The sequence below is a fragment of the Penaeus chinensis genome, chromosome 28, assembly GCF_019202785.1.
Source record: "Penaeus chinensis breed Huanghai No. 1 chromosome 28, ASM1920278v2, whole genome shotgun sequence".
NCBI lineage: Eukaryota > Metazoa > Arthropoda > Malacostraca > Decapoda > Penaeidae > Penaeus > Penaeus chinensis.
Genome location: NC_061846.1, coordinates 5,145,620 through 5,158,104, shown reverse-complemented (window position 1 = coordinate 5,158,104; position 12,485 = coordinate 5,145,620). Strand labels below are relative to the sequence as shown.

General features: G+C 42.2%; 1 protein-coding gene across 2 annotated transcripts; it reads right to left on the bottom strand.

The window, feature by feature from the left end:
* Positions 1 to 1,389: 1,389 nt before the first annotated feature.
* Positions 1,390 to 11,928, bottom strand: LOC125040048 (cholinesterase 1-like). 2 transcript variants are annotated; one of them, XM_047634499.1, is made up of 12 exons: positions 11,862 to 11,928; positions 11,543 to 11,738; positions 9,120 to 9,248; positions 8,684 to 8,825; positions 6,379 to 6,564; positions 5,963 to 6,159; positions 4,032 to 4,173; positions 3,569 to 3,744; positions 3,084 to 3,249; positions 2,712 to 2,841; positions 2,437 to 2,551; positions 1,390 to 1,751 (listed from the first exon to the last, which is right to left on the bottom strand). In XM_047634499.1, the coding sequence occupies exons 2-12, from the start codon at positions 11,729 to 11,731 to the stop codon at positions 1,677 to 1,679; spliced, it is 1,647 nt and encodes a 548-aa protein (XP_047490455.1). In that variant the 5' UTR covers positions 11,732 to 11,738; positions 11,862 to 11,928; the 3' UTR covers positions 1,390 to 1,676. The 2 variants fall into 2 exon arrangements, with proteins under 2 accessions (XP_047490455.1, XP_047490454.1); XM_047634498.1 differs by having other exon boundaries at positions 11,831 to 11,904.
* Between the last annotated feature and the right edge of the window lie 557 nt (positions 11,929 to 12,485).

Genomic DNA, 12,485 nt, shown 5'->3' with positions numbered 1-12,485 from the left:
GAGGGTCCAAAATCAGGAGGGTTTGTGAAGCATATATTCTCATGAAAATTCAAAGATATTTACTATTGTTAAACCTAAGGGACTACCCCTTGTTAGTGATGATTGTAATTGTTTCAACAGTCATTTGTGAAGAGATTGGTAACATCGAAACTTTCCGTTATACATTTGTCAGCATTGGAAATATTTAATAAGGTTTTTACAAATGATAAAGTCTCATGCATTGTAAACTCATTAATATTTAGTGTTTTGAGTACGGAAATATTTTGAAATGTTATAGAAATAAAGCGCCAGTAGCTGAAAGTATAGGTGTAAGAGGCCATCGTGTTTAATGAACCTTTGTTATCTCATGCATGATGCCTGGTTTTCGATCCAGAAATAAATTGACTTGAATATATATCTCTATCAATTGACTGGCCATCCTTAATATTTTCGTTTCTGATAGGAGAGAGGTGCAGTCATCTTCAAATTCAATGAACTTTATTTTATTTGAAATACCTTTTCACCTTAACAATGTGCTCGCCCTCTTCTAGGATCATCCTTATCAGGTTACAATAAGAGAAAGAGAGAGTGGTAAGGGAAGGAAGTGAGAGAGGGGGGAGGAGAGAGACAGAAAGCGAGAGTAGAGGAAAAGAGCGAGAGAGAAAATGAAGGAACGGAGGAAAAGAGAGAGAGAGAGAGACAGAGACAGAGACAGAGACAGACAGACAGAAACAGATTTACATTGTAAATCTCTGCATGTTTTCGTATGATGGTAATACACGTACTCATATGTGGTGTACATTTTTGTTTGAAGTTGAAAAAAATCATTAATCTTATTTCATGTATATTTATACAGCTATGTCACTATGCTATTTTATCTTTCTTTGATGATTAGTATGTATCCTAAGATCAAATATTCATACGAGTAACTACATAAGGCAAGTGACTGTACTAGAACCGTTGATCGCAAAATGAAAATAATTTATTCTGTAAATTTTAAATGCGCTCGCTTATTTTTAGCCTTCATTAGTAACAAATACAATACCTATGACAATGTTTTGAAAACTTTTTCACATTTTCATCATTATTTTTTCCTGTTTTGATATGATAAATTACCGCGATCGGACCTTATTGCTTGATGATAATTGTATTGTAAATGCATATAAAATGATAAAACAGAGAATATAAACAAAAACATTTTCAACATTAAAGAAGGGTGTATAACCTTATGAGTAAATATCGTCACACGGAACGGAAGGGTTACGCTAAACTAACATTTTTGTAAAATTGTTTCCTTCAACTTGACGTACCATTAGAAAATTTTAAGGACTCAGTCAGCACTCACTTATTACCAGCTATGTACCTTAGTTTGCTTTTTAAGATGATTGTGAACTAGAAATAAAACAAGGGTTTGGTTTAATGACAATTTATTTCTTTACAGATAATATAAACTGATTATATAAAGCCTCTGTCCATGCTAGTCCCAAAAGACCTTAACCAATACAAGTATTGTAATACATTTCACATTAATCCAAGTTAGAAAAGTCAACTCAGGTCATAAGGAAGGCCGAGTCCATAGTCACTGTCTACCGAGAATCCCATCTAATACCCCACACTGTAGTTATAACGGCAACAAAATACCAATCATAACTGATATGGCAGCATCATGGTATGGTAACTGCTACTGCTTCCTAGTTTTAGTTCTTGTGAAAACGCTCTGGATACAGCAACTTGTTCATCTTCTTTGGCAGATTCCTCCAGAATTCCAAGTCCTGTAGAAAAGAGATAAAAGTTAATCCATGTATAGAAATCACTCATACTTGATGCTACATACAGTTACACGAAAGCTCTGTTCAGTATGCCATGTCACACTGAAAGGCTATTGTCCTGTCAGAATACCAGTTACGGAGAAGAAAGAACCTTTTAGCACTTCAAAGGAAAGTAAGCAGAGAGTGAACAGCTGAAGGAGTACTAGCGAATTTCTTTCACGGTTGTTTAGAAAATAATAATCAGTTGGGAGAAAATACAATCAATGTAACGTGTGTATAGCAATATCTTGAAGTATAAAAGATAGATGTTTACCATGATCCCTGTTACTTATCAATAGACTAAAACTGCATTACCAATTCCAATGTTCAAGAAAGGATCTGAACACATGTAATTTGTGACATTACTAGTATTATGTCTGAAATATACGACACATGCTTTTAAACAAGACACCAACACTATAGCAAACCTATATTATTCATTGTTCCTAAGTATTATTTTCTAAGAAATATCCAGTTTCCATTGATAACAAGATAGGTCAACTATGTATGCAACCATATCCGTAGCTCAAATATGTATGCAAACATTTCCGTAAGTCAAGAATCTATGCAGCCGTATCCTTAGCAATGTTTTGAACATGTTTTGAGCATGTTAGTGTGGACAAGGCCTATGAATATGATATCCACGTACCTGGTGATTGTCGAAGACCTTCATAGTAGGAGAGGTGGTGATGCCGAGGTAGGAAGTCTTCGTGACCTCAGTCGGTGTCCATTTGAATCCCATTGACATGTCCGGCGTTGGGTCGCTGATGGTGTAGTTAAATTCTTTATGTGCAATCAATTCATACATCTATGATCTGTTACAAGTGTGATATCTTTGGAAAATTATGATTCATTGGTATTAGGTACTTGATAAGAGTTTGCTTTGTTTTTAATTGTTATGGCTTAGGTAGAGGCGTCTCTTACCCAGTAGCGGCAAAGTTGGTCCAAAGGTCTACCATGATACGGGAAACGAAGAGATCCTCTTCCTTACTCAAGCTGATATTGAGATTGTCAAAGTTGAACAGGTACTGCAAATCGTCCATGTGGCTAACATCTGCATGTATAAGAGTTGTTTAATATGGACAGTAAAAGTCAGTGACTTAGAAAAGGCTAAAATGTACATTTATAATGCAGCAGGTCACTATATCAATCAAGTTTCTAGTCTCACATCATCATCACACACACACAGACACACACACACACACACACACACACATATTTTCATACAACTATCCATGTATATTAATCAATGATGATAATGATGATATTAACAATTATTATAATACAAGTCCTTACCGTTCAAAATCCAATCAGGTGCAGGTCCCATGTATAGGTCTGTGAAGGTATATTGTCCACGATGCTGCAACTCGTAAGCGTAGACACGATTGCCAAAGACGGCATCTCTTGCATGGTTTTCTATAGCATCCATGACGCATATATTGAAATAGCAGTCGCCAATCAGCTTGGGATGAACAGAATTTGAATTAGGCCAACGTAGTGACCACGAGAAAACATCCCATCACCTTAATTATTCTCTTGCTAACTCTTTTTGTGTTCCATGTATCAGATAAATAGTCAGTCCTACTCTATATTCTCTTATTTTCGCTTACAAGAAAAAAATGAAAGTATAATATTTTCCAAGAGAACACATCTTGTTAATCCAAGAACCATACATGCAAATACACACGGCTCAGATACTTTTCATAGACTGAGAAAAAAAAACGAAAATGAAACCCCTAAAATGAACAATCCTAAAATGGTCATATTTCCAGGCTTCTTACCTTAACTAGGGTGTTGACCTTGCTCATGTCAAACTCAATGGGTCCCATGTAACGGTGGAAAATGAGGCGGCCAATGAAATCGATGTTGTCGTCCCAGTAATTCAATCCCATTACATAGGGACCTATGGTGCTGAAGTTTTCTATCACTGCGTCCACTGTGCCGTCTTGCAAGAACGCTGAATAAAATAAAATAAACGCTCGAGAAACTGAAGGTTCAAACTAGTCAAATCACTCAATATCGCCACATTATCCCGAACTATATGAGGCAGAGGAGTAACCATACATGTGACAAGCATTTTATACTCCTGCAAAGTCCATGAAATACGCTGACTTCGAACATTTTATGCTCCTGCAAAGTCCATGAACTACGCTTACTTCGAACATTTTATGCTCCTGCAAAGTCCATGAACTACGCTTACTTCGAACATTTTATGCTCCTGCAAAGTCCATGAACTACGCTTACTTCGAACATTAAGAGTGCCTTCGTCTCGTGTCCTGCCGGCGATGATGTCGACATGGTTGTAGCGGCCTTCCCTGATCAGTATGGCTGGATGATCCAAGAGAAACTCGCCATCCACGCGGGGAGTCATCACATAAGGGGAGGGCTTGGAGTTGGGCAAGAAAACGGAGTTTAGCTTTATTTTACTCAAATAAGTTGGTTTAGGGATGGTAGAGGATTCTTTTAACCCATTCGCCCCGGATTAATGTTGTTTCCCCTGTAGTTTTTGGTGAATTTTCTTACATACAGATGGCTCCACATGTGCTCAGCCGGCCGGCAAGAGTCTATCAGTAGGCCCTAGTTACCGGTCCTGATTTCCCCATTCCTTGAATTGCTATCGATATTGTTATTATTGTTATTGATGTTATGATTATTAATTTGTCATTAAAATATTTTAGACAATGGAATGATACAAAAGACCCTTTCTTAAAGTGAAAGAAAAGGGTAAACAGGTGAGATAGGTAGTTTCTAATAACTGGCTACTTGGTGATTAAGAACTTGTAGAGCCATCTATGTGTAAATACAATAAATAAACGTGTATTACAGTGTGCATGGCATGTATTCTTGCCACATGGGGCGAATGGGTTAATGCAGTTTTCAGAACAATACTTGTGGACGGGTGGGAAAATTGGGGTTTGTGGATGGGATAAATGAACAATTAGTAAAAATCAAGACTGATACTACAGATACAGGTTCATATGGTGCCTAACTGAATGATGAATTAAAATTAATGTAATATTACAAATAAATATTTGAACGTAAGTGTTCACAATAGAATAGCTTTGAGAGAATAAAGTAATTCTTCTGTTAAGATAGAAAAATGGAAAAGATATAACCAGCTTCTTTCATAAAAGCTAAAATATGATGTCCGAGAGTGAGGCACCTTTCTTCCAAGGATTAGAGAAAGGTGGAAGGTACTGTTCTGTCCCCAGCCCCAGAATGAATACCGTTCTCGCTATACCCGAAGACTGGGCCAAAAAAAAGTTTGAAGTTCAGTTCACCGAGAAAGCACTAGAGGACTATTAATAACACAGCCTTTCAGATCCAGAGACATGTTAAATTCTGATGCGTGCATGGTAAGGCTTATTATACATTGCAAAACTATGCTTTGAATGAAATTGAGTTCCTGGTTAAGAAGTTGGTTAGGTTATAGGCACATTTCTGACAAGAGTATGCGAGCTATGGTTTGGTAAACTTTGCTTCATCTTGCCAAACTTGTCAAAAGCAGTTCCAACAAGAGACTTCAAAGTGGGCGACAGAAGTAATCGTGGAAGGAAATGGATGCAGTTAGTAACGATGAGAGAATCTTTTCCTCGCCTTTAGAGGGATTATGTTTACCGTTAATTATAACATAGGTCTTTCAAACCGAAACTTTAGAATGGAAATAACCAGGGCAAATAAAAACGCTCTTCAAACGGATGGCTAAAATACAATTATAAGTGGGAGTATTTATCTTCTAGTGAATAATGAAACTACTGATATACTCCAGATGATACTTATGGTCAGCAGAAATACGAATATAACTTGGAAGTTTATAAGTAGTTTAAAAGTCCACAATATAAATAAAATATCAAGAGAATTTCATTGTAAATAGTTATTTCTGTCGACCATGTTGGCAGTTACTTTCATTGTCGTGATGTCATGACTCTGTAGCAAGCTTCCTCAGGAGTCAGTTTGAAAATGCTGTTAGGTAACGAAACCAAACCAAGTATCTGACCAAGAGGTTCCATATTTTTTAAAAGGAAACAGGTAATGCACCTTATAATCAAAACTTTGCTAGAATAGGAAAATTGTCTGATTTCGCCTTTTGCCCATCATGACCCCAGTATGAGAATAAGGTCAGGATTAAATATCAAAAGCCTTAGGCAAACAACGTTACTGTGTTCAACTCCTACCAGTTTGAGCAATGCAGCAGTCAGTTGATCAGCAGGGACCTTCTTCAGGCAGTCAACAAGGTCTGCAGAATTCTCCGTCTCTCCTCCAGGACAGTCTACGAAGCTACCGATCTGATCTGCCATGTATCTATGGTCCTCTCGAATTGACCAAGAGCACAGAGCCGTTCCTGACTGCATGATGGCTCGCTTAAACAAACCTATGGCAGTTACGAAATAATAGTGACGTGGAATAGAATGGTCAAAAGATTAAAATACAATGATGTAATATTACCAATGAGGCTTGGCATGGAAGTTTCAAACAGTTCTCATAAAACAGTCAAACAAGGTCTTGGTTCATCTCGCAATTGCAGAGAGAAACAATTACAATATCTTCATTTTTTATCTCTCTTTGTTTTAAATATAGGTTTTAATTTTACCTTTTGACATTGGAGACAAAATGTGGTAGTGCACAGATGTGCCTCCCGTGTTCTCTCCAAAGATGGTGACCTTGTTTGGGTCACCACCAAGGTCACGGATGTTTTCCTGAACCCACTTGAGGGCTAATGTCTGGTCCTTCAGCCCTAGGTTGCCTGGGAGCTCAGAGTCCTCCGTTGAAAGGAATCCTACAAACCCAGAAGCAAAGTGTTTTGAATTACTGAGGCAAGAAGAAAAATGAAACGTGCATTTCCTGTTCTCACTTTAGCATACTTTGCAAACCGACAAAATTTCACTCACAATCACATTGTTACAGAAATAATGTTTATAACTTAATTCATATAATTTATTACTTTTCTTCAACCAAAAGATCTGAATGCTTATGTCCAATAACATACATGAGTTGAAGCCCCAGACTAAAGGCTTGCGTTGAGAAATGTGTATTGTGCACTGCATAAATCAAAACTATTGGTGAAATATATATAAAACAGCGGCATCCTGTTTTCTAAAATGATATAACATTTGCCAGTGAGGTCATTCTGGGTTGATGGTGCACAGGCTGGGGACTCAGATGTACCTGTGACAATGTATGAACGATCGAAACGACTGGGAAGGGAAGCTTTGCCTACTTGTTTTTGGGACATTGTTGGAAGAGGAGGGTATTGTTAGAGTAAGGGGTTGTAGGGGGAATCACAAAGAATCGATCCCACTTGGCTGGGCCAAAAGAAGTAGGTGGAGAGAGTTGAAGGACGTGGGTGGGGTGGTGCGTAGTGAAGTAGTACTGTGGGGAGGACATTAGGGATGAAAAGTCGTAATAAGGGGGCAGGGGGTAGACAATGCAGAAGACTGTCCAGTAGGAGATGTAGTGAAGGCTGTAGGGAGAGAGGAAGGGGTATATTCTGAAGGTTGAGTAATGACCCTGGTGGACAGACTTGACAGCAAACCTCGAGGAGGGGGTATTAGTATCAGTGGTCGGAGCCGTGGTTAAAGGAGAGGCAGAGAAATCAAATTCTGATAGGCTAGTTGATGAAGAGGAAAGCCTTGATGCCCCTAATAAGGATACAAATTATTGACCATGGCGAGCCTGAAGTAAATGGGGAAAAGAAACGGTCTACCTCTCAGGGTCCCCATACGGATAACGGCAAGGGGATCAACCTAGGGAACACCGTGCCATTAGCTCCCGGAGGCCGTTCAGGACTGACACAAAGCCGGCCTTTCACTCTTTCAGCACGGCTCTCACACCTTAGCAAGTGGGCGTCAGAAGTGGATGAAGAAGAGACGGAAAGGGAAAGGAGAAGAAATTACCATTCAAAATTAGATGAGGCAAGGGCTGGGGTCCAAGGCAGGTGTGATCCCTTACATTGGGCCTCATCTTCCGTCTAAGACCCCCCCCCCCCACGACGAGCAAGGGATTGGGGGTAGTACTGATCCTCTTGCGTTACTCTTGTTATAGATTTGGATCGTTGACATTTTACTGAACTCTGTCCCTAGAGCACCACGCTACATTAGCCTACATCTGCAGTTGCTAGCGTTTCCTAGTCTGTGAATCCCGATAATATCCAGTAACTCCCTACATCAAATGGCTCTTATCTTTTCAGCTATGATTATGAATAGTGTAACGGCGCCAATTACTACAGAAGAAGAACCTAAAAAAAAATAACTTCAGTTATATGTGCAGGATGTCTGCATGTCCAGCCTTATTTTTTGCTCTGCGAATAGGAAAAAGGACATGGCAAGCTTTCAGCGAAAAGGACACGTGTTTGCAAGCCCTCCGCGAAAAAGAACATCTATGCAAGTCCTCAGCGAAAAAGGACGTGTTTGTAAGCTCTCAGCTGGAGTCAACAAACAGGCTTTGTACTTTTTAGACTTTCAAGATTCCTCTTCCTCCTCTCTCCCTCTCCTCTTTCTCCTCTCTCCCTCCCCTTTTCCTTCTCCTTCCCTCTCTTCCTCCTTCTCCTCTTCCTCCCTCCTTCGTCTCCTCGTCCCTCCCTCTCCTCCTCCTCCTCCTCCTCCTCCTTCTTCCTTATGCCGTACGTCTTAAAGCAGGACCCCTTGGGCAAATACTCCCACTGTGACGAATTCAACCTCTCGCTACCTTATCATTCCTTAGTACTGTATAATATCATTGTACCAGCCAATTTGACTATCACTGTGCGTAAAAAGGGACTTTGAGGGAATATTAATACAGAATGGAGAATATCAAATACATCAAATATCGGCTTAAATGCCATAGAAATATAAATAATATTAATACAAAAATACATGAATAAACAGAAAAAAACATACACAAAAGAAAAAAGTACAGACCCAGGACTCCGATGCGGCCCTGAACGGTGACATACACCACGTCCTTCGCAACCAAATACTCTGGTCGATAGATATCCATGCTGCCCATTACGAAACCTCCGGGGAAAAACCACACCATGACAGGGAGGTCTGACTTATACGGCTGCAAAAAAAAGGTCATATAAACTGTAAGAAAACTAAGAATGATGCAAAGGTCTGTTAAGAAAGGTATCGATTAAAATCACCAAAGAGCGTGACTACTCTTAACAATCACAATACATTGATGATAAAAATGGTAATGAACCACTTGGTACCAATATCAATCGAAATGAAATATAGTATAAATTTAATGACACCTTCAAATACCATGAATCATGATCCTCACATTAAAATGACAACAACAAAAACAAAAAACAGTAGCATCAGCCTGCGAGATTTAACTCAGGGACCAACTTACCCGAGGCGTGAACACATTGAGAAACAGACAGTCTTCATTGGTCTTCATGGGGAAGAACGGCTGAGGACATGCGGGCGGGGCGACGGACCCGTCCCTCACGCCCTCCCACGCCCCGGCAGGCAGCGGGTCCTAGGGAGGGGGGGGGGGGGGATGGGAAATAATGGTTAACTTCCGTTGGCGTTCAAGGGGTCCCAGGTAAGTGGTAGTGGGGGGGGGGGTAGAACCAAAATAAAAGGTTGACTGCCGTTGGGTGAAAGAAGGAGGGAGGGAGCGAAGGAAAGAGGGAGAGGGAGAATATGGGGGGGGAGAAAGGAGAAAGGAAGAGGTATGAGAGAAAGGACAGGAGGTAGGAAGAGGGCGACAGGAATAAGAGGGAATAAGAGGAAGGAGGGAGGGAGGAGGAGAAAGAGGGAGAAGGAGGAGAAAGAGGAATGAAGAGGAGGAGAAGTAGGAAGGGGGAAGAGGAGAGGGGGAGAGGAGGAGGAGGAGAGGAAGGAAGGAGGAGGAAGAGAGGAAGGAGGAGAAGAAGAGGGAGGGAGGATGAGGAGAGGAGGGGAGAGGGAGGGAGGATGAGGAGAGGAGGGGAGAGGGAGGATGGAGGAGGAAGAGGAGGAGAGAGTGGGAGGGAGGAGGAAGAAAAGGAGGAGAGAGAGGGAGGGAGGAGGAGAAGGAGGGAGAGGGGAGGAAGAGGAGAGGGAGAGAGGAGAAAGAAGGAGGGAGGAGGAGGGAGAGGAAGAAAGAGGGAGGGAGAGGAAGAAAGAGGGAGGGAGGGAGGAGGAGAGGGAGATAGGAGGAGGAGGAGAGGGAGGGAAAGGGAGGGAGGAGGAGGAAGGGGAGGAGAGAGAGAGAGAGAGAGAGAGAGGGACGAGGAGGAAGAGGAAGAGAGAAATGGAGGGAGAAGGAGAAGGAGGGAGGAGGAAAGAGGAGGAGAGGGAGACAGGAGTGGGACGAGAAAGAGAAGGAGAGGGAGGGAGGAGGAGGCGAGGGAGGGAGAAGGAAGAGGAGAGGGAAAGAGGAGGAAGAGGAGAGGGAGAGAGGAGGAAAAGGAGAGGGAGAGAGTAGAAAGAGGAGAGGGAGAGAGGAGGAAGAGGAGAGGGAAAGAGGAGGAAGAGGAGAGGGAGAGAGGAGGAAAAGGAGAGGGAGAGAGAAGGAAGAGGAGAGGGAAAGAGGAGAAAGAGGAGAAAGAGGAGAGGGAAAGAGGAGAAAGAGGAGAGAGAGAGAGGAGGAAGAGGAGAGGGAGAGAGGAGGAAGACGAGAGGGAGAGAGGAGGAAGAGGAGAGGGAGAGAGAAGGAAGTGGAGAGGGAAAGAGGAGAAAGAGGAGACAGAGAGGAGGAGGAGGAGGAGAAGGGGGGGAGGAGTAAGGAGGAGGAGAAGGGGAGAGGGAGGGAGGAGGGCGAGATGGAGGAGGAGAAGAGGGAAATGGAGAAGAAGGGGGGGAAGGGGGGGAAGACGGGAGGAGGAAAAGGAGGAGGAGGTGGAGGAGGAGGAGGGGTTGGAGGAGGAAAAGAAGGAGAGGAAGGAGGAGGGGGTGAAGGAGAGATGAAGGAGAAGAAAAAGGAAGTAGGAGGGACGGAAGAGAGATATATGTGTATATATATATATATATACATATATATATACATATACCTCTCCCTCTCTCTTTCTCTTTCTATTTACTCTCTCTATATATATCTATTTACCTCTCTCTCATTCTATCTATCTATCTACCTCTCTCTCATTCTATCTATCTATCTACGTCTCTCTCATTCTATCTATCTATCTACCTTTTTCTCTCTCTTATCTATTTCTCTCTCTCTCTCTCTCTCTCTCGCTCTCTCTCTCTCTCTCTCTCTCTCTCTCTCTCTCTCTCTCTATATATATATATATATATATATATATATATCTGCCCCCCCCCCCCCCGCCTCTGTACCGCTCTCTCTCTTTCTATATATCCACCTCTCTCTCAATCTATCTATCTACCTCTCTCTTAATCTATCTATCTACCTCTCTCTCTTTAATCTATCTACCTCTTTATCTCTCTCTCTCAATCTATCTATCTACCTCCCTCTCTCTCAGTCTATCTATCTTCATCTCTCTCTATCTATCCACCCCACCCCCCTCTCTCTATCTGGACAAGTACAACGAAGGGATCGAAAATATTAAAAAGAACGGCAGCCTCCCTTCAGCATATACGATAACCCTATAAAACTGAGAAAGGTAAACGAGCTTTGGAAACCGAAATCTAGAGGTGGCCTCGTCTGAAACGCTTACTCAAGACAGGAATAGACGATAGAAGGTAGAGTAAAGGGCCGCGTCCGAAATGCTTACGCAAGACAAGAATAGACGATGGAAGGCAGACTTATCCATGAGGAATACGACTCGTTCGAATCCCAGGACTCCATTTCCTTCCTGCAGCTCACCTCCTGTCGTTGGCAACGCTTACCTTAAACCTCAGATTCCCGACGGGAGGTTCGGCGTAGGGAATGCCCTGGAACTTGTAGAAGGGCTTTCCCCCCTTGGCCACCGCCATGCTGCCTTCAATGATGCCCTGCTGGAGCTGGACCGAGACCGTTTCCTCTTCTGCTGCTGCGCTCAGCCACAGCAGGACAGTGGACGCCACCAGGAACCGCATCGTGACCCTGCCGAAGAAAGTCACGTTGTACTTCAACTGTTCCAAGAACCAGATGCCACTGGGGGGGGGGGGGGGTGTCAGAAGTGCCAGTAAACGTGCCTGTCCCACTCGTCTTTCCTCTCGGCCCGACCTGCTTCTCCTCGACAGCCTGAGCAACAACTGACTCTCTGTCGTGGAGGTCCCAGCCTTTTGAAGTGATGGACCTAAAGGGCGGAACGGGAGGGGGAGGGGGAGGGGGGGGGTGCTCTATTATCCTTACGTGATGCCACAGATTGTGACCAAAGGGGGGGGGGGTCCTAAATCCTGTGATGTCAAGGATTGTGTCTCAGGGTTCTAGATTACCTTTTTTTGGTCGACCAATTATATATTTACATATATAATGTGTATGTATGTATGTGTGTGTGTGAGTGTGTGAGTGTGTGAGTGTGTGTGAGTGTGTGTGTGTGTGTGTGTGTGTGTGTGTGTGTGTGTGTGTGTGTGTGCGTGTGTGTGTGTGTATATATATATATATGTATATATATATATATAAATATTTCGTTAGTTGATTTTACCCGTTTCCAAAGATAACACTCATCATGACACAACAAAAACAATCATTTCCTCTGTGAAACCTATGTTGCCAGTGCTTGAAATTTCCATTTCTGTAATCAAAACGGACAGCAAACAAAAGACAGACCGATAATAAAAAAGTAGGGAGCAGGCGTATAAAGGACCAGACTCTCTTCCTCCTAAGGAGCACAAAATTAAGCTCAAC